The following is a 22,275-nucleotide window of genomic DNA, read 5'->3' as shown; positions in this document are numbered from 1 at the left end:
GCGTGTGCTTACGATTGATTTGTGAATGAGTGAAGGATATGGATAAGCAGCGGAGGACCCCCGAGGACGAAGACGGTCTGCGGTTGGACGAAGAAGAAGTACCGCTAGACCAAGATGTACCGTCAGACGAAGAAGAAGATGTACCGCCAGACGAAGAAGAAGATGTCCGGCATGCTCACCCCGAGGACGCCTACCCCCGTCCCTCTACTGAAACCTCTCGACAGTCGCAGGTGATTCGCTTTATTTGCCCCCTTGTTTTTGTTGCCATCGGCCGATCGGGATTAAACCCTCCGTCCGCGTGCGTGTGCTTACGATTGATTTGTGAATGAGTGAAGGATATGGATAAGCAGCGGAGGACCCCCGAGGACGAAGACGATCTGCGGTTAGACGAAGAAGAAGTACCGCTAGACCAAGATGTACCGTCAGACGAAGAAGAAGATGTACCGCCAGACGAAGAAGAAGATGTCCGGCATGCTCACCCCGAGGACGCCTACCCCCGTCCCTCTACTGAAACCTCTCGACAGTCGCAGGTGATTCGCTTTATTTGCCCCCTTGTTTTTGTTGCCATCGGCCGACCGGGATTAAACCCTCCGTCCGCGTGCGTGTGCTTACGATTGATTTGTGAATGAGTGAAGGATATGGATAAGCAGCGGAGGACCCCGAGGACGAAGACGATCTGCGGTTAGACGAAGAAGAAGTACCGCTAGACCAAGATGTACCGTCAGACGAAGAAGAAGATGTACCGCAAGACGAAGAAGAAGATGTCCGGCATGCTCACCCCGAGGACGCCTACCCCCGTCCCTCTACTGAAACCTCTCGACAGTCGCAGGTGATTCGCTTTATTTGCCCCCTTGTTTTTGTTGCCATCGGCCGATCGGGATTAAACCCTCCGTCCGCGTGCGTGTGCTTACGATTGATTTGTGAATGAGTGAAGGATATGGATAAGCAGCGGAGGACCCCCGAGGACGAAGACGATCTGCGGTTAGACGAAGAAGAAGTACCGCTAGACCAAGATGTACCGTCAGACGAAGAAGAAGATGTACCGCCAGACGAAGAAGAAGATGTCCGGCATGCTCACCCCGAGGACGCCTACCCCCGTCCCTCTACTGAAACCTCTCGACAGTCGCAGGTGATTCGCTTTATTTGCCCCCTTGATTTTGTTGCCATCGGCCGATCGGGATTAAACCCTCCGTCCGCGTGCGTGTGCTTACGATTGATTTGTGAATGAGTGAAGGATATGGATAAGCAGTGGAGGACCCCCGAGGACGAAGACGATCTGCGGTTAGACGAAGAAGAAGTACCGCTAGACCAAGATGTACCGTCAGACGAAGAAGAAGAAGTACCGCCAGACGAAGAAGAAGATGTCCGGCATGCTCACCCCGAGGACGCCTACCCCCGTCCCTCTACTGAAACCTCTCGACAGTCGCAGGTGATTCGCTTTATTTGCCCCCTTGTTTTTGTTGCCATCGGCCGATCGGGATTAAACCCTCCGTCCGCGTGCGTGTGCTTACGATTGATTTGTGAATGAGTGAAGGATATGGATAAGCAGCGGAGGACCCCCGAGGACGAAGACGATCTGCGGTTAGACGAAGAAGAAGTACCGCTAGACCAAGATGTACCGTCAGACGAAGAAGAAGATGTACCGCCAGACGAAGAAGAAGATGTCCGGCATGCTCACCCCGAGGACGCCTACCCCCGTCCCTCTACTGAAACCTCTCGACAGTCGCAGGTGATTCGCTTTATTTGCCCCCTTGATTTTGTTGCCATCGGCCGATCGGGATTAAACCCTCCGTCCGCGTGCGTGTGCTTACGATTGATTTGTGAATGAGTGAAGGATATGGATAAGCAGCGGAGGACCCCCGAGGACGAAGACGATCTGCGGTTAGACGAAGAAGAAGTACCGCTAGACCAAGATGTACCGTCAGACGAAGAAGAAGATGTACCGCCAGACGAAGAAGAAGATGTCCGGCATGCTCACCCCGAGGACGCCTACCCCCGTCCCTCTACTGAAACCTCTCGACAGTCGCAGGTGATTCGCTTTATTTGCCCCCTTGTTTTTGTTGCCATCGGCCGATCGGGATTAAACCCTCCGTCCGCGTGCGTGTGCTTACGATTGATTTGTGAATGAGTGAAGGATATGGATAAGCAGCGGAGGACCCCCGAGGACGAAGACGATCTGCGGTTAGACGAAGAAGAAGTACCGCTAGACCAAGATGTACCGTCAGACGAAGAAGAAGATGTACCGCCAGACGAAGAAGAAGATGTCCGGCATGCTCACCCCGAGGACGCCTACCCCCGTCCCTCTACTGAAACCTCTCGACAGTCGCAGGTGATTCGCTTTATTTGCCCCCTTGATTTTGTTGCCATCGGCCGATCGGGATTAAACCCTCCGTCCGCGTGCGTGTGCTTACGATTGATTTGTGAATGAGTGAAGGATATGGATAAGCAGCGGAGGACCCCCAAGGACGAAGACGATCTGCGGTTAGACGAAGAAGAAGTACCGCTAGACCAAGATGTACCGTCAGACAAAGAAGAAGATGTACCGCCAGACGAAGAAGAAGATGTCCGGCATGCTCACCCCGAGGACGCCTACCCCCGTCCCTCTACTGAAACCTCTCGACAGTGGCAGGTGATTCGCTTTATTTGCCCCCTTGTTTTTGTTGCCATCGGCCGATCGGGATTAAACCCTCCGTCCGCGTGCGTGTGCTTACGATTGATTTGTGAATGAGTGAAGGATATGGATAAGCAGCGGAGGACCCCCGAGGACGAAGACGATCTGCGGTTAGACGAAGAAGAAGTACCGCTAGACCAAGATGTACCGTCAGACGAAGAAGAAGATGTACCGCAAGACGAAGAAGAAGATGTCCGGCATGCTCACCCCGAGGACGCCTACCCCCGTCCCTCTACTGAAACCTCTCGACAGTCGCAGGTGATTCGCTTTATTTGCCCCCTTGTTTTTGTTGCCATCGGCCGATCGGGATTAAACCCTCCGTCCGCGTGCGTGTGCTTACGATTGATTTGTGAATGAGTGAAGGATATGGATAAGCAGCGGAGGACCCCCGAGGACGAAGACGATCTGCGGTTAGACGAAGAAGAAGTACCGCTAGACCAAGATGTACCGTCAGACAAAGAAGAAGATGTACCGCCAGACGAAGAAGAAGATGTCCGGCATGCTCACCCCGAGGACGCCTACCCCCGTCCCTCTACTGAAACCTCTCGACAGTCGCAGGTGATTCGCTTTATTTGCCCCCTTGTTTTCCTCGTCGATCGGCCGGATCGGGATTATACCCGCCCTCCCCTCGCGTCGCGTGTGTTTACGATTGATTTGTGTATGAGTGAAGGACATGGATAAGCAGCGGAGGACCCCCCAGGACGAAGAAGATCTGCCGTTCGACGAGGACAATCTACCGTCTTATCTCGTCAAACTTTGGGATGGTCAACGTTTCGACTAGTACGTATGCGTATATCCACCACCGTATCTTATATTGCAACTGTTTTTTATTCCTTTTCTTGCATCCATGTAGTAAACTTAGTCGACCGCACACCCAATCGAATCGAATCGAATCATAAAACACCAGACCAGACTTTCTATATACACTTGACGATTAACTTCTTTCTAGTCTCTAGGAAAAACAAAGGACTTAGGAATTTTCAGTTTGCGTCAGCATGGCCTCCCATCTCTTGATTAATTTGCACTAATATGATATAGTTGGTTCGATAACTGCCCCGTCTGAGAGGTCCAACTCACCGACTAAGGGAGCCGGTGAATTAAGCCATCCATGCATGTCCACAAGGGTTTTATTTGAGGCCTCTTATATGTCACAAACGAAACAGTTATACTTTTTTTTGGCTGCCCCGGCTGCTTCAATTTGGATAACTTCTACCTCCTTGGCTGCAAAAATAGCATTAGACATGTAGACATCTTCTAATCATCACAATATCCATTGCATGATGAATCTCAAGTTGGACTGCCAACATATTATATATACACTCACGTGATCACGTCTCTTATCATTTTTGGCTGCTACTGCTTTATTTCAGAAGAAAATCTAATCAACATGTCCTCTAATTTGAATTTGCTGAGACGGCTTTCTTTTCATCCGCACCAGTTTTTCAGAACTGAAACAATTCAACTCATGATCGATTAATTGATTATTCGTTTCTCTCTCTTTTTTTTATCTCATACAGTTATGACACAAGGTTGGAGACTTGGGATGACCCCACTCCTAGGGAATTAGAATCTATTACTGTCAAGGATTTTGACGCGGCTATTGCTAAGGCTTGTGAGGAGTATGTTAGGGAAATTGAAGAGGATGATCGCAAGAGCTTGATGAGGGCACTTGAAGTCTATATACTAAGCAAAATAACATGCAGGTCACCACACATATCAGTCAATTATTAGTATTCTAGTTATTCTTCCATGACTATATTACTCTGTTAATGCTACTTCTATATTTTTTAAGAACACACATGTAGTTCACTATTTATCTTAACCAACTCACGTTAATTAGTTTGTTATTGTACGATATTACCAGTCTTGTTGTTTTCAGAATGGACATGCGGTTTACTAAAGTGAATAGCCACAATAGTGAGTTTTTTTAGATTCTTTTGCAAGTGAGACCACTTATTTAGCCCATTATTCAAGCTAGCTGCAGAACTGAAATGCAATTTACTATTTATCTAAAGTGGGCCTGTAATATTGACATGCATATCTATTATATTGCAGCCTACTGATCTTGAATTTGTGCAAGTGAAAGAAAGAAACATTTTACTTGATGAGGACTCAAAAAGTTATTTGCATTACAACTTCTTAGTGAAAGGACTAGATGGTAAACAGACAATGTTTTTTGCTGAATTGCGCCTTAAGGTCATCGATGAGAAATATGTTCTTCTCTGCATGCCTTTGGGAGGATGACTTCAAGCAATCAAAAGAGAATGACAAAGGTATCTTCATATTTTCCTTTAATTTTTTGATGCTACTAATACACTGTGCTCTAGCTATGAAGATCATTTTCATTTTTTTATTTGCGTTGGCCATTTACTAATGTAGTGTCTTTCTTGTTAAGCCTGTTGTACAGGGTGCGAAGATCGAGCTAAAGGTCTCATACATCCCAGTTGTGGTAGCCATTTAGTTGGACATGATGAAGAGCCTGATGAGGATTACATGTAGTGAGATATTTATCAAAATTACACTTTAGAGCTAGCCCTCCATGGAGCGTATTGACAATTAAAAAAATTATACTTATAAATTTTAGAAAATTCTGGAAAAAAACACATATGCATAGGGATGTAATGTACATGTGTGTAAATTTTTAGAGTAAATAGCATAAAACTACCACTTTTTGGGTCATGGTTCATAAATGTACCGAATTTTTGTTTGTCGCGGATACCTACAACATCAATGGTTTACTCTTTCAAAAAAATCTCAAACGACCACATGATTTAAAATTGATTTGGTTTATGACAAGTCAGACCCGGTTCTAAACAAATCGTTCATTTGAGTGTTTAGTTTGACCATTAACTTACATGTGGTGCCTAAATTTAAGACGGCTCTTCCTCTTCTGTTTCTTCTCTCTTCTCCATCCCGATCTATTTCAATCTCCTCTCCTCTCCTCACGCCATCTCTCTCCCGAGCCGGTGAGACCCTCGCTTCCCCTCTCAAGTCGGCGAATATCCTCCCCTCCCCAGCATCCCCATGGCCGCTCGCCGGGTGATGTAGGTGGCAATGAGGAGGCATGGGCACCAAAGGTCAGCAGGGCTGGTTGTGGAAGAGGTGGAGGATGTAGATCTGATAGGGGAGGGAGGGGGCGGCCTCAGGGGAGGCAAGGCTTGGCCGCGGCCTTAGGTGAGGCAGGGCGTGGCGGCGACCGCAGGCAAGGCAAGGCATGGCAGGGCGTGGCGGCGACCGCGGCCCTAGGTGTACCATATTTTAGGTTCTTTTTATACAAATTCACATGTATACGCCATGATTTTATATAACTTTTCCTGTACATTAGCCATGTTTCCTTGATTTTTTTTCAAAATCTATGCAAATATATAGCCGCCATGATTTCGAGAATGTTTTTCCAAAATTTTCCATGTTTTACAAAAAACAATCCAAACTTTTCCATGTGCTAATTATAATTTTTATAAGTTCATTAATTTTTATAGAACAAAATCCCTAAATTTGTCATGTGTTCATGGCGAATTCCTATTTTTTCCATGTACCCATGTCAAATTCCTAAATTTTCCATCTTTATTTTCAAAGAACAAAATTCCTAAATTTGCGATGTGCCCATTACAAATTTACAAAATCATGGCAAAACTCCTCATTTTTCTAAAATCAATTCATGTTGTAGAGAACAACCTAATTTTTTCATGTGCCAGTTACAAATTTCTAAAAGTTGCCATGATTTCATAAAACACAATTCCTCAATTTGCAGGCGTACTTATACGAATTTCAAAAGTTACCATGTTTTCGAGAAACCAAATTTCCAAATTTGCATTGATCCCAGAACAAAATTTTGAAACTGGCCACGCGCCTATTTAAATTTTCCAAAATTTGCCATGTCTTAGAGAATGAAATTCCTAATTTTTTCCATGTGACTATGACAACTATTTTTTTTCCTAAAGCTGATGTGATTTAGAGAATAATATTTACTTCAAAAGTTGCCACATTTTTTTCTTTTTGCCTGCATCATTTCTTCATGACGTGCCGCAATCCTACATGTATATGGAAAAATTAATTTTTTTGCCATGTTGTCTTTTAAATTTTTTCTATTGCCATTGATATGAACAAACATTTCTAAATTTCTCATGTAGATATGAAATTTTGATAATTAGTGTGGCGCCATGTTTTCATGATTGTTCATATACAATAACACATAGGTGTGATGTTATCATGATAGCATGGCAATTTTATTATTTACCATGGCAATTTTTGTTATTCACGGCATGTCAGTTACATCATCAATATCATGGCATCTGCTGTGGTTTTTTTTTTGACATATATTTACGTATTCTTGCGTTTATCTATTTCTGAATAACGCATGGTGTACGTTGCAATAATTTGTTGACTTTATCATAAAAAAGTTGTTCTCTTTTGTTTTTTCAGTGAAAAAACAATATTTTGTCGACTTTATCACCAAAAATAATGTTTACAGCCCAAGTTTGCAAGCGTATCCTAATCATGCGCACCAGTCAATTCATCCTTGCGTGCAGATCCTAATCCATCGTCAAGCTAATCTCTCGAGCGAGCGAGTAAAATGGGATAATTAGTTAGAACAAACAATCCTTATCCTAATCCAACGAACCAGGCAGTCAGGCACCAGCATCAACTAGAAATACGCACCCTTCGGCCGCCACCTTTTCCTCCTCTCCCACGCCAAGAACGTTTTTCTCATCCTGATCACAATGGTGCAGCGCACTACCACCGCCGAAGTCATGTGCATGGACCTGTCGCCCAAGAAGCCTGCCAAGGCCTATGGCAGCGATGGTGGCTCGTACTACGACTGGTCGCCGGCCGACCAGCCGATGCTCGGCGCGGCCTCCATCGGCGCCGCAAAGCTGCACCTCTCCGCCGGCGGGCTCGCCCTTCCCAGCTACTCCGACTCTGCCAAGGTCGCCTACGTGCTCCAGGGCGCCGGCGCCTGCGCACTACCAGAATCGCCCCCCTGGCCGTCGGCATAGCCCTGAGTCCCGTCGGGATAGGCCTATGCCGACGGCCCCCGTCGGCATAGGGCCGTCGGCAACATATGCGTCGGCACAGCCAGGGAGGCCGTCGGCATAGAAAGCCGTCGGCATATATGATACGCCGACGGGGGCCGTACATCTATGCCGACGGCCTTGGTCGTCGGCAACTATCACGCCTAACGGCGGCCGCCGTCAAGTCTGCCCAACGAACGGTCGCCACGTGGCACCACTATGCCGACGGTCGAGCCGTCGGCATAGGTGTGCCACGTGGCGACCAGCCGCTGCTCTAGGACCAGGGCTATGCCGACGGCTTGGCCGTCGGCATAATGTGAAACTAAGCCGACGGCCAGGCCGTCGGCATAGTCCTTCATACAGAGCTCCCAGTAGCTGACACGTGGGCGCCTATGCCGACGGCCTAGCCGTCGGCACAGTTTTTAAACTAAGCCGACGGCTAGGCCGTCGGCATAGGCGCCCACGTGTCAGCTACTGGGAGCTCACGCTAGCCCTATGCCGACGGCCTAGCCGTCGGCATAGTTTGCTTTTGCTTTTTTTTTCTTTTTCCTGTTTGTTTTCAGATCAATTCAATTCAAATAGCAGCACATATCAGCAGATATATATGATGAGATAGACATATAAAACACAACGGGATACCATCCGGCACCATCACAACAATATATGCATAAGCATCATCACACACAAGTCTCTAAATGAACATCATCACAACCAACATAAGCATATAGAGAAGCACACAAGTCATCTAAATGATCATCACCACACACAAGTCATCTCAAGCATCATCACCACACAAGGATCATCGAGCACCGCGGAGGTCGTCACCGCCAAGACGGCCAAAGCCTAGGTCGTCACTGCTAGCGGCAGCGCTACCGCCAAGACCGCCTCCGCCTCCGCCTCCGTGGATCGGAGTGGTCGGGCTCCGTTTCTCCGGAGTGCTGCGAAGACCGCCGCCAACGGTAGATCCACATGTTCCCTGGATGTTGAAAAGACATATGCACGGGATATATGACTGTGTTGAAAGGCATGACATGCTTTGGGTGAATAGATTGGGGATGAACTAACCGGCGAGGGGCCAGCGTTCTGTGCCACAAACTCCTCAAAGCTCATCAACACTGGTTGTGCTGGAGGGCATTGTGCTGGAGGGAACTTAGGACACCTGCCGGCCGCCATATCCTGAAAAGCCTGCTGCATCTGGCTATCCCTCTGCACTTGGTGTTCATAAAGCCTCTGATGCCACGCCATGGTCTCCTGGCGTGTGTACTCCATGTAGGCCTACGGTATGACATGATGGAACTCATAAAACTACTAAATGCGGAAAATGAAGTGAGCAATGAAGATAAGAGGGAAAATACTAACCGATTGTTGCTCCTGAAAGAGGGACTGTGTACTGGTCACTGGCTGGCTCGTGCGCTGGCTCAGGCTCGGGTTGATCCGACGAAGCTGTGTGTAGGAGATACTAGGAGTGATCACAGCATCGAGAACCGCCTCCCGACCGTGCTCCTTGGGCCCCATGCTCACCACCGCCCTGTCGTCCAGAGGCGCCGCAATGGGGTCAGGTGTGTCAGGATGCAACTTCAGATACGTTTCGGAGTAGGCATGCTTCCTCCCCGCGGTCTTCTTGCCGTAGTCACATGGGGATGTGACCTTGAGTGTTAATCACATATCGATGTGAACTAGATTATTGACTCTAGTGCAAGTGGGAGACTGTTGGAAATATGCCCTAGAGGCAATAATAAATTAGTTATTATTATATTTCCTTGTTCATGATAATCGTTTATTATCCATGCTATAATTGTATTGATAGGAAACTCAGATACATGTGTGGATACATAGACAACACCATGTCCCTAGTAAGCCTCTAGTTGACTAGCTCGTTGATCAACAGATGGTTACGGTTTCCTAACCATGGACATTGGATGTCGTTGATAACGGGATCACATCATTAGGAGAATGATGTGATGGACAAGACCCAATCCTAAGCCTAGCACAAGATCATGTAGTTCGTATGCTAAAGCTTTTCTAATGTCAAGTATCATTTCCTTGGACCATGAGATTGTGCAACTCCCGGATACCGTAGGAGTGCTTTGGGTGTACCAAACGTCACAACGTAACTGGGTGACTATAAAGGTGCACTACAGGTATCTCCGAAAGTGTCTGTTGGGTTGGCACGAATCGAGACTGGGATTTGTCACTCCGTGTAAACGTAGAGGTATCTCTGGGCCCACTCGGTAGGACATCATCATAATGTGCACAGTGTGATCAAGGAGTTGATCACGGGATGATGTGTTACGGAACGAGTAAAGAGACTTGCCGGTAACGAGATTGAACAAGGTATCGGGATACCGACGATCGAATCTCGGGCAAGCATCATACCGCTAGACAAAGGGAATTGTATACGGGATTGATTAAGTCCTTGACATCGTGGTTCATCCGATGAGATCATCGTGGAACATGTGGGAGCCAACATGGGTATCCAGATCCCGCTGTTGGTTATTGACCGGAGAACGTCTTGGTCATGTCTGCATGTCTCCCGAACCCGTAGGGTCTACACACTTAAGGTTCGATGACGCTAGGGTTATAAAGGAAGCTTGTATGTGGTTGCCGAATGTTGTTCGGAGTCCTGGATGAGATCCCGGACGTCACGAGGAGTTCCGGAATGGTCCGGAGGTAAAGATTTATATATGGGAAGTCCTGTTTTGGTCACCGGAAGAGTTTCGGGGTTTATCGGTAATGTACCGGGACCACCGGGAGGGTCCTGGGGGTCCACCAAGTGGGGCCACCAACCCTGGAGGCTTGCGTGGGCTAAGAGTGGTGAGGGACCAGCCCCTTAGTGGGCTGGTGCACCTCCCACAAGGGCCCATGGCGCCTAAGAGGTGGGAAGGGGGCAAACCCTAAAGGGGATGGGCCTTAGGGCCCATCTAGTGGCGCCTCCCTCCCCTCTCCCTTCTTGGCCGCCACCCTTGTCCCCATCTAGGGCTGCCGCCCCCCCTAGGGGTGGGAACCCTAGAGGGGGCGCAGCCCCTCCCCTTCCCCATATAAATAGAGGCCTAGGGCTGCCCCAAAACACACGTGATTTGATCTCTGGTTGGTGCAGCCCTGCATATCTCTCTCCCTCCTCTTCTGTGGTGCTTGGCGAAGCCCTGCAGGATTGCCACGCTCCTCCATCACCACCACGCCGTTGTGCTGCTGCTGGATGGAGTCTTCCTCAACCTCTCCCTCTCTCCTTGCTGGATCAAGGCGTGGGAGACGTCACCGGGCTGTACGTGTGTTGAACGCGGAGGAGCCGTGCGTTCGGCACTTGATCATCGGTGATTTGAATCACGACGAGTACGACTCCATCAACCCAGTTCACTTGAACGCTTCCGCTTAGCGATCTACAAGGGTATGTAGATGCACTCTCCCTCCCCTCGTTGCTGGTCTCTCCATAGATAGATCTTGGTGACACGTAGGAAAATTTTGAATTTCTGCTACGTTCCCCAACACAGGCTTGGAGTCCTTCCGCGTATGGGCGATCTCCCACGCCTGCATGTCTGAGAGCGGCTGCTTCAGTTTCTCCTCCTGTACCACCAAACAGAGATTAGTCATACATAAGAAAGTGATGGTAAATAGAAGAAGAAGAATGTTTAATGGGGTTAGTCATACATTAACTGCCTTGTGGAGATAGTGGTTTCGGTTTCCCTGAGCATGTACTCCCTCCGTCCCTCGGTTAGCCTTATTTTTGGTTCTCATAGCCGCCCAGGCTCCAGCCTCATCACACCAAAGATCCACCAATGCCGCCCAGGACTCGTCTTTTCCATAACACCAATTTGGACACACCTACATAATAAAAGCATAATGGCATGTAGGTGTGTCCAAATTGGTGTTATGGAAGCATAAAGCATAAAGCATAATGTACCACAAGGTAATGAAAGCATAATGAAAGCATAATGAAAAATCTTTTATACTTACCGCCAAGAACTCGGGCCTCTCCAAGGTAATGGCCATCCTCCGCGCTTCTTCCTTGGTCATCTTCACACCAAGATAGTCGTGGTAGTATGTGCAGATGGCCACATAGTGCACCTCGTACTGCATCTGGCGGGCCTTCTTCTTGCATTGGCGCAGCACGATCTGGTCCGCTCTAGCCCTGTGCTCCGGAAGAACTCGATAGAATGTCTACAATCATGCATGAAACAAGAATGGAAGAAGCCATGAGTTAAATCATTCATGAAACTAGAATGGACTTGTGCTTCTGAAGAGAACTCACCCAGAAAGTAGTGATCACGGCCTTGGCATGGGTCTCATGGTCTGCGTGGCGGGCCGCTTCCCAGTGGTCCCAGCTCGTGGCCAAAACCCGACGGTCCGGCTGCCTGACTGGATCAGGACAGTACAACCCCGGCCAATATAACTTCAGCAAGACGGTGATGAGGCCGTTGGGAATACGGACCCCTTTAGAATATATCCAGTTGCTGCAAAAGAATGAACTATTAGCATGTGACAAGCAAAATAAATAACAACCAGAATAAGCATGTGACAAGCAAAATAATGAACCACTTACTCTTTTTCCGTGGGCTCAATGAGCCACTTCTGCTCCTCAGTAGCAGGAACCTGCTTTGGTAGCTTTGCGTTGCCACGCAGCCACCCCTTCTTGTCAACCCCCTTCCCGTCACCACCATCATCCCCGCCACCACCCTCCTCCTCGCCTGCCTCCCCCTCCCCAACCTCCTCCCCAACCTCCTCCTCCTCCTCCTCCTCCTCGCCTGCCTCCTCCTCCACCACCTCCTCCTCCTCCACCACCACCTCCTCCTCCTCCTCCTCCTCCCTAGAGTGTACCTCACTAGAGGAGGGTACCTCACTAGAGGAGGGCCTTGAAGACAACACCCCTAAGTCGGTGAGGCTTTTTCTGGCCGCGGCCCCCTGTAGTGGCTCTCCCCCCAGCACCTCGTCCTCTAGAGGCTCTCCCCCCGCCCCCTCCTCCTCTAGGGGCACCTCTCCCTCGACCTCCCTGTGAGGAGTCATCGTCAAGTAGCCGAGGGGGAGGATTACGTGCTCGACCACTCCGACTAGGCAGGCCGACGACCTTGCGTAGGAAACCCACGCCGTCGGCCTTCCCCTTGCCCATGTTCCACGAACCTGCATTGAAAAGAGAAAAAGAAATTAGTAAATTAATGAAATGAAGGAAAAGGCATGATAATAAACACATTAATAAAAATGCATAAAAAGGCATATTCCTAAACTATAGAAAAAAAATACTTGAAACGTACATCTGCTAGAACCCATATGAATCATCACTGTTGTAACCTCTTTCTCGGTCCGTCTCATCATCACTATCAATCATATCATCTTCGTTGTCCGACGGAGGTGGAGGCTCTTCCTCGTCGTCAGCGTCTTCGTTTAACTTTTTTAGCATAAGTATGTCATTTTCATTGACAATGGTCTCACCATCATTCCGTGCATCGTCGACGTTTGGGTCCACATCATCATCACCCAATGGTCTAGCGTCATCGTTTCTAACCACATCATCATCATCATCCAATGGTCTAGCGTCATCGTTTCTAACCACATCATCATCATCATCAGGTTGCTCTTGATAGAACACTCCCTCGTATGTCATGGGGTTAATGTTGTAGTAATCGTCTTCATTCGGGTCTGGTAGCTTACCATGTGGCGACACCTTGAACACAACTTCCCAACCCTTTAGATACACTTTCTGGCATGGGTAAGGCAGATAATATACTTGTGTAGCTTGGGTAGCCGCAATGAAGAGATCGGCTCCGGCATAGACGGTTGATGGTTTAACTTCGACCAAACCAATGGAAGGCGTATGTTTTACCCCCTCCCGCGGATCGAACCATCGGCATTTGAACACAGGCAGACTTAGGGTCTCACGCCCCTGGCGGAATTTAACCTCGTATATATTTTGTACCCTTCTGTAGTAGTCTACTGAATTTTGACCGGGGGTGTACACTCCAGTATTTATAGTTTTGGGATCGGGGTGGCTGTTTTGGTGCTCCTCTGTATGGAAGCGATACCCATTCACATCATACTTTTTACATGTCATGACGGTAGGGTCAAAACCCATGGAAACCCATCTCAATTCATCATCCATAGATATGTTCGGATCTTTTCCCTACAAGTATAATGGAAATTGTTGCGTGCATTAGTTCGGTTAACTAATAAATGTTGAAGTAGGTATTTAATAGGGGAGTGTGGGAAATTACTTTCTCCATGAACCAAGCAACAAAATTTTTACGTCCAGGGTTTCCATGACGGAGAAGAGTAAGTGCCTCTGCCTCAGTAGGAGGATTCACTCCCGTCCATTCCTCTTGAACGAAATCACTAAAAAAAGATAAGCGGTGTTAGACCGGGACTAAGTGAACATGAAACATGATGATGTGGAAGACATAAAGGAATGGTGTAGTGGTATTACCTCATCCACACTTCCTCAACTTCCTTGATGTTGTGCAAGATATAGAACATGAGGTCCTCCCACTCTTGTCGTGGCATGTTATAAGATTTCGAGGCCCCAGCCCTCCCACCTTGCGCGTTGAATAGATCGAGCCTGGGTTGATACTTGGGCTCTTCTATATTGTATCGAGGCACCTTGTTATGCAGATGGGGAACGTGGTCTGGATAGTATGATGTCCTGAGGTCTGACACCTCCTCTAGGATAACTGCCTCAGCTATGGAAGCTTCAATCTTAGCTTTGTTTCCACATTTCCGTCCGAGATGCTTGTTCTGCCTCTCAGGGCCGTACTGCCAGCGATTTTGCACAGGGCCCCCCAACAATACCTCGTTCGCGAGGTGCAGAATGAGATGTGTCATCGGAGTAAAGAAGCCTGGCGGAAAGATCTTCTCTAGCTTGACTATCAACTCCGGTGCCTTCTTATACAATTTTTCAATCACCTCTTTACTTACTTCTTTAGCACAGAGCGTGCGGAAGAAATGGCTAAGCTCGGCAAGCACTCACCAGACATGCTCGGGGACATAGCCTCGAACCATCACCGGCATTATCCGCTCAATCCATACATGGTAGTCATGACTCTTCAGGCCGGTCACTTTGCCCATTGAAAGATTGACTCCCTTACTTATATTCGATGCATAACCATCGGTGAACTTCAAAATTTGTTTCAGCCAGATAAGTACTTCTTTTTTTTCTGGCGGTTTAAGGACAAAGTCAGCATCTGGCTTGAACCAGTTTTTTCGACCGCCTGTGGGGGGCTTCATGTTCAGGCGTGGTCTATCACAAATTCTCTGTTGATCGGCTCTAGCTTTTACGTTATCCTTCGTCTTATCAGGAATGTTGAGGATCGTGTGGAAAAGGGACTCTGCCACATTCTTTTCGGTGTGCATCACATCAATATTGTAAGGAAGTTTGAGGTCCTTGAAATAGGGAAGCTGCGAGAAGGGGGTAATGTGCGTCCAGTTGTGCGTCTCATCATATCCCTCGAAGCCTTTGGCTTTGGCTTTGCCTTTGCCTTTGACTTTAGGCTTGAGAGCTTTTAGCCGAGCAAGAACATCTGCCCCCGAAAATGCTGGAATCTCGGTTACTTCATGAACAACCCGGCCTTTCGTGAAGTTCTTCTTGTCTTCCCTGTCTGGATGGTCTGGAGGGAGGAACTGTCGATGCAGGTCAAAGGCTACATACTTGCCACCCTTACTCAGCCAAATCATTCGCAGAGCCTGCATGCACACTGGGCATGGCATCTTACCACTTGTACACCATCCGCAGAATAGAGCATAGACGGGAAAGTCATGCATGCAATAGTGCAACCAAACTTTCATCAAGAAATTTCTCTGCAGATCCCGGTCGTATGTCAACCTCGGAAAGTACCAAGAATGGTGCAAAGCATCCACAAGCGGCTGCATAAACACACCCAATTGCTTCCCCGGGTACTCAGGCCCCGGAATGATGAGCGACAAGAACATGGTCTTCCGTTGCATTAGGGCACCGGGAGGAAGATTGAGCGGAATTACAAACACAGGCTAGCAGCTGTATGGATTGGACGACATACCATATGGATTCAACCCATCACCTGGTATGGCTATTCTGACATTCCCAGCCTCGGCTGCTTCCTCGGGGTATTCTTCATCGAATGACTTCCATGCTTCCCCTCCCGATGGATGTATGATTTTTTTTGGATTGTACCTTATACCTTCCTTGTGCCACTTCATCATTTTGGCAGACTCCTTCGTGATGAAAAGGCGTTGCAGTCTTTTTATAAAATCAAGATACCGAAGAACCTTAACGGGGATGGTTAGCTGCTTTTTCTCACCATCCTCACCGACCACCTCAATGTACCGAGACGAACCGCACTTCCTACAGTACTTGTCATCCGCATACTCGTGCCTAAACAAAAGGCAATTCTTCGGGCAAACATCTATTTTCTCATAATCCATAGAGAGTGCCTTCATGATTTTCTTTGTATCGTACATGCTTTTCGGCAGTTCATGACCCTCAGGGAGGCTGTTAGCCCATACTCCCAGGAATGCTTCGAAGCATTTCTGGCTACAGCCGTACTCAGCCTTGACTGCAATCAGTTGCGAGATGGCATCCAGCTGAGATATTTTCGCACCCGCATAAAGAGGTTTCTTCGACGAGGCCAAGACCTCTAAGAAGGCCTTTGCGGTTGCCTCCGGCTCCTCCAGTTCATTCTCTGAAGGTGTCGCATTTGCCGTTTCTGCAACAATGACATCATCTAGCATGTCCCTGACCCCATCGTCCTCATATCCATCGATGCATTGTCGCATCACCTCCTCTCTACCACGGTCCTGCTCGGCTATGTTTATCGGTGGCATGTCAAAGTTTGGCATATATCCGTGCGTGCGAAGGTGCTCACTCATGTCCGTCTGATTTCTACGGTGACGTCTGGCACATCTCGCACAGGGGCATGGTGGGATAATTCTCATTGGACGACGGAATATCTCCTTCAAATACACATCGGTTTTCGCGATCCACTCTGATGTTAATCGATTCCGACGGATAAAACCACTGTACATCCACTGATCATCTGCCATCCTCTGCTTTTTTGCAACCCACACAACATAATTAAGGATTCACTTAAATTAATCACATCAAATTTTCAGTTTCTACCGCGTTTAATCCACCTACATTCTAATAGGTAAAGATGGGTCCTAATCCCACCCGAGGATCTGTAGATTGAGTACGTTCTCCATTCTACCCCGTTCCGAGACAAATTTCGGCAGCACCTCCCCGCTGTTCTCCAGATACACGTCTCGGCAAATAGCCGAGAGAATGTGCTCCGGAGAACAATGGGGAGGTGCTGCCGAAATCCTGTCTCAGAACGGGGTAGAACATGGAGAACATACCCAATCTACACATCCTCGGGCTGTCCATGGAAAACGCTGGACAATCCGAAAGAGCTGCGGTGATAAATATGCAATTGAATGCATATTTATCGATGCAACCCTTTCGGACGGGAGACGCCTAGGTTACGCCACTTGACTTGAGAATGAAATCTAGTGACATTATTCGTAGCTCACCCTCGGCTGTAGAGGAAGTAGTTTAATAGTGGAGGGACAATCGGGGTCCAACAGCTCCTACGACGATCACTCCACCGAGATGGAACACCACAGAACCTGCACCGTGACAAAATTTAAGAACATCGCCGTCATCATCTATCATCATGTAACAATCATCGAAGCATAAAAAATAATCATCATCATCATTTATCATGATCCAACAATCATCATCATTTATCATCTCTTTCGCAAAAAAATGGAAATCTGTCATCGTCATCATCTAAAAATTATCAAGGCATAAAAAAAGCATTATCATCTATCATCAACATCATCATCTATCATCATTAACATCATAATCTATCATCATCTATCATCTATTTTTTTTGCATTTCTTGCGTTTCTCACATTTCTAACTATCATCATACATAATGCATGCATTCATCCATATAACCATCTATCATCATACATAATGCATCCATCCATCTATCATCTAACTAAATTAAAAAAATTGCTTCAAAGAGGGAGGGAAGGAGCTCACCGTGGGGGAGGGCCGGCTCAAGGGGGGGGGCAGGCATGGAGGGGAAGGCGGAGGGGAGCTCGGGCTCGGGCTAGGCCGGCCGGAGCAGCGGCAGAGGAGGGCCGGTGCAGCCTAGCCGCCGGCCGGAGCGACGGTCGGGCGGCGTTGAGGGAGGAGTGGGCTCGGGGAGGTCCGGCCAAACCGAGCTCGATGAGGGCGCGGGCGAGGGGTAGCCGGGGAGGATTCCATGCGCCCCACCGCGGCAAGGGAAGGGCGGCGGCGGCGGGAGCCGAGACGACGAGGCCGGGGGGGGAACACGGGTGGGGAGGCTGCGGCGAGTGGCGAAGGAAGGCCGGCGGCGGCCCAGAGCGCGTGTGGGGCGGCGGCGGAGCAGGGCGAGGGAAGGGCGGCGGCAGCGACTGGAGAGGAAGGGCAGCGGCGGGCGGAGCAGAGGATCCGGCGGCGGCGCGAGTGTGGGTCGGGAGGAAAAGGGGGAGATGGGGAATGGGTGGTCGGGGGCGAACCGCAGCGGATAAGGTCAACCTATGCCGACGGCTTGGCCGTCGGCATAGGCCTGGCCCTTTGCCACGTCACCGATCCGTGGCCGTGCGCGCTGCTATGCCGACGGCTTGGCCGTTGGCCGTCGGCATAGGCCTGGCCCATTGCCACGTCACCGATCCGTGGCCGTGCGCGCTGCTATGCCGATGGCTAAGCCGTCGGCATAGATACTTTGTGATTTTTTTTGTTATGACATATGTGTGACTCTCATGACAATGTAAAAAATAGTCTCACCTCCGGTGGCATTGCTACCCCCCAGTGCCCCCGTCCCGCCTAACCCTGTAGCGTTTGACCACGGGATCTAGCCCTTTGACTTTGCACGGACGGGCTTTGACCAGTGGACCTCCCCACCCGGTTGTGTTAGGTCAGCCCATAGGAACACTTTGGAGCAACATCCGGGCCAGACCCACAGCAAGATCCCCTCCGTGTAGACCCCACGCGTCAGTTCCCCCCTCCAGGTGCCGGCGGCGGCGCCGTCCGTGAGGGGGGGCACACCCCGGACACGCGTGCCGGGCGTTTGCAACCGCCACAACACTTCCAGACTCGTGAGAGGCCGCCTACGCAAGATTTGGCGGCATGCTAGCCCCCGGAGGCCGCCGGCCACAGCCGTAGACGCGCGAAGGGCAATCCGCGTAGAGGGAATTTTTCGGATACTTCTCCATCACCAAAAATTATGAAAAAAATACCATCGTTCCTATAGCACATGTGCCCGCGTCGTGCAAAAAAACTCATGATTTTATCGCGCTCCGAGTATTTAGTAATATTGACGCCGCATCGTTACCGCAGAACGTCTACTACCGTGTCATCGCCGTCCGTGAGGGGGGGCCACGCCCCGGAGACGCGTCCCGCCTCTTCGGACATGCCACCACACCATCCCGCATGTATGAGGGCCCGGTGCGACGCTCCGGTGGCATTGCTACCCCCCAGTGCCCCCGTCCCGCCTAACCCTGTAGCGTTTGACCACGGGATCTAGCCCTTTGACTTTGCACGGACGGGCTTTGACCAGTGGACCTCCCCACCCGGTTGTGTTAGGTCAGCCCATAGGAACACTTTGGAGCAACATCCGGGCCAGACCCACAGCAAGATCCCCTCCGTGTAGACCCCACGCGTCCGTTTCCCCCCTCCAGGTGCCGGCGGCGGCGCCGTCCGTGAGGGGGGGGGGCACACCTCGGAGCCCCAAGACGGGCGTCTACGCATGCATGAACACTTTCACATATGCATCGGGACCCGTGCGATGTTTCGGTGACATAGCTACACCCCGAACCCCCCCAACCAGAATTCCTTTCGTGTCGACCGTTTCCCCCCTGCGTGACACGGCGATAGCGACGTTCGTAACGGGGGGCAATCGATATACCATCGGGTTTGTTTTTTTAGATAAGGCATAATTATCTTATGCAAAAGGAAAAACTAAAATAAAGTAAAAAATAACAAAACAAAGTAAAAATAAAAAAAATAAAGTAATGCCCACGTATGCCGACGGCAAGGCCATCGGCATATATGTGCACACACGGAGGTTGTCCCATGGATCGGTGACGTGGCGTGGCACAACGATCGATGATGTGGCGAAGGGGCCTATGCCAACGGCTGTGCCGTAGGCATACCTCTGCCATAGATAAATATAAAAATTAAGTAAAGTAAATATATGCCGACGGCAAGGCCGTCGGCATACCTGCGCACACACGGATCGATGACGTGGCGTGGCACACGGATCGTTGACGTGGCAGAGGGGCCTATGCCGACGGCTATGCCGTAGGCATACCTCTGCCACAGATATGCCGACGGCCGCCGTTACCACCCGTCGGCGTAGGTTCAACGCCGTCAAATGGTCAGCGCTGACCGGGCAGGTGGGCCCGTGCTATGCCGACGGCCTGACCTATGCCGACGGGACCCGTAGGCGTATCTCGGGCGGTCCCGACGGCCCCGTCGGCATAGATTGATTTATGCCGACGGCTTTCCTACGCCTACGGCCTATCCTTGGCCGTCGGCATATGTCCGGTGATGCCGACAGGGGCCGTCGGCATATATTTGGCCATCGGCAACCCCAGTTTTTCTGGTAGTGGCGGCCTCGTGCTCCCTGAGGCGGCCAAGGAGAAGGTGATCCCCGTCAAGGAGGGCGACGAGCTCGCGCTGCCCTTCAGCGCCGTCACCTGGTGGCACAACGCCAAGGGATCCACTGCCGAGCTCGTGGTGCTCTTCCTCGGCGACACCTCCAAGGGCCACACCCCAGGCCGCTTCACCAACTTCCAGCTCACCGGCGCCAGCGGCATCTTCACGGGCTTCTCCACTGAGTTCGTCGCGCGCGCCTGGGACCTTGACCAGGACGCTGCTGCTAAGATCGTCTCCACCCAGCCTGGCTCCGGCGTTGTGAAGATTGCCGCAGGGCACCGGATGCCGGAGCCTCGCGCCGAGGACCGGGAGGACGTGGTGCTCAACTGTTTAGAGGCGCCGCTGGACGTGGACATCCCGGGCGGCGGCTGTGTCGTGGTGCTCAACACGGCCAACCTGCCACTGGTGAAGGAGGTTGGGCTGGGCGCCGACCTGGTGAGGATCGGCGGCCGCTCCATGTGCTCGCCGGGCTTCTCCTGCGACTCGGCATACCAGGTCACGTACATCGTGCGCGGCGGCGGGCACGTCCAGGTCCTGGGCATCGATGGCACCCGCGTGCTCGAGACCCGTGCCGAAGCCGGGTGCCTCTTCATCGTGCCCAGATTCTTTGTCGTCTCCAAGATCGCCGACGACACCGGCATGGAATGGTTCTCCATCATCACCACTCCCAAGTACGTACAAAATATGCTCTTTCTCTTTCTACAATCTACATACAAGAACTAGACTATGGACTAAACTCTTGATCTGCTGCATTATCTGTTCGGCATATTTTGGTTCAGTTTAGCAAAATTAAACTAAGAACTTCTTTCTACCCCCCCCCCCCTTTTCGGAAAAAAAGAACTTCTTTCTAAAATAGGACTTTAGTTGCACAAATTTGTGGCATGTTTTGCACCTTTTAAAATAAAGTCTCCAACATTTATACTGAATTTTATTCAATAATTTGGATTTATCATATATTCCCATCATTGCGAGGTACTAAAGCGAAGCTCTTGTCATATATGCTTTCTATAGGGTTACTATATATATAAATTTGAAGGGAGATTTACAAATAAAAACATGCTTTTTTATGCTAATTCTTTGTGCAAAATTATTTGTATTGTAATCTTGCACTATGTTGCAATTTTATTTGTCATATATTTCAATTATATTCTGATCAATCTGATTAATTAACAATCATGCTATTATGCAAAAACAATGCAGCCCGATATTTAGCCACTTGGCGGGGAGGACATCAGTGTGGAAGGCAATTTCGCCGGCAGTACTAGAGTCAGCCTTCAACACCAGTCCAGCGATGGAAAAGTTGTTCCGCTCCAAGAGGCTCGACTCTGAGATCTTCTTCGCCCCAAGCTAGAACATCCGCCCATCTGTCTTCGGCTCGCTAGCAGCTTTGATCTTGTTTCTAGATCGTCGATCAAGAGGGTACTAAAATAGAAGTGCGTCCTGCAGTTATTTAATTAGCAAATGTAATAAGCATTAGATGGATATGGTTGTGTTCCATTATTGTTCATCAGACTATTTCTTGAATCATTATTATTCAGTGGAGGTTCTCCTATACTTTATTCCTTCACCTACTTTGGTATTTATCGTTGAGATGTTAAGATTATTTTTCTTGAATTGTCTGGATCAGAGGGGGAACTCCCCACCTGATTTCCTATTTGAAAATTGGCCCAAATCCATATAATTAAGCAGATTACAACAGTGGATGGAGGGCACGGCATAAACATGGCCAGCTTTCCATGTTAACTGCTCAATTCTTTTCTTCTACATGAAAAGACATAGTTCCATTGCTAAAAAAACCAGTTAGGAGTTAATTTGAATTATAAATATTTTTTTCTGAGCAAATGAATTATATATATATATATATATTTTTGACAATTATAAATAATTAAACAAAGCATTGGGGGTGGCTCCACCTCTCCAGCCCATTGTTGTTGTGGCTCCCTCTACCA

The 22,275-nt window shown here is 49.2% G+C and overlaps 1 protein-coding gene across 3 annotated transcripts; it reads left to right on the top strand.

Moving 5' to 3' along the window:
* The first annotated feature begins 7,392 nt into the window (after positions 1-7,392).
* Positions 7,393-21,677, top strand: LOC125549536 (11S globulin seed storage protein 2-like). Of its 3 annotated transcripts, XM_048712932.2 has the most exons (4): positions 7,423-7,626; positions 10,933-10,934; positions 20,278-20,997; positions 21,527-21,677. In XM_048712932.2, the coding sequence occupies exons 1-4, from the start codon at positions 7,423-7,425 to the stop codon at positions 21,675-21,677; spliced, it is 1,077 nt and encodes a 358-aa protein (XP_048568889.2). The 3 variants fall into 3 exon arrangements, with proteins under 3 accessions (XP_048568888.2, XP_048568887.2, XP_048568889.2); XM_048712931.2 differs by lacking the exon at positions 10,933-10,934 and having other exon boundaries at positions 7,393-7,619; positions 20,269-20,997; XM_048712930.2 differs by lacking the exon at positions 10,933-10,934 and having other exon boundaries at positions 7,393-7,630; positions 20,280-20,997.
* Positions 21,678-22,275: the final 598 nt, after the last annotated feature.

The sequence above is a fragment of the Triticum urartu genome, chromosome 3A (genome assembly GCF_056163025.1).
Source record: "Triticum urartu cultivar PI428250 chromosome 3A, HENAU_Tu73, whole genome shotgun sequence".
NCBI classification, from domain to species: Eukaryota; Viridiplantae; Streptophyta; class Magnoliopsida; order Poales; family Poaceae; genus Triticum; species Triticum urartu.
The sequence above is the reverse complement of the archived record's forward strand: the minus strand, read 5'-3'. Positions and strand labels throughout refer to the sequence as shown.

Excerpts from the sequence above, each read along its gene's own strand:
- LOC125549536 (XM_048712931.2), top strand. The coding sequence starts at position 7,393 with ATGGTGCAGCGCACTACCACCGCCGAAGTCATGTGCATGGACCTGTCG. Across the intron at positions 7,620-20,268 it reads GTCGCCTACGTGCTCCAGGG|TTCTGGTAGTGGCGGCCTCG; the intron begins CGCCGGCGCCTG and ends CAACCCCAGTTT. Across the intron at positions 20,998-21,526 it reads TCCATCATCACCACTCCCAA|CCCGATATTTAGCCACTTGG; the intron begins GTACGTACAAAA and ends AAAACAATGCAG.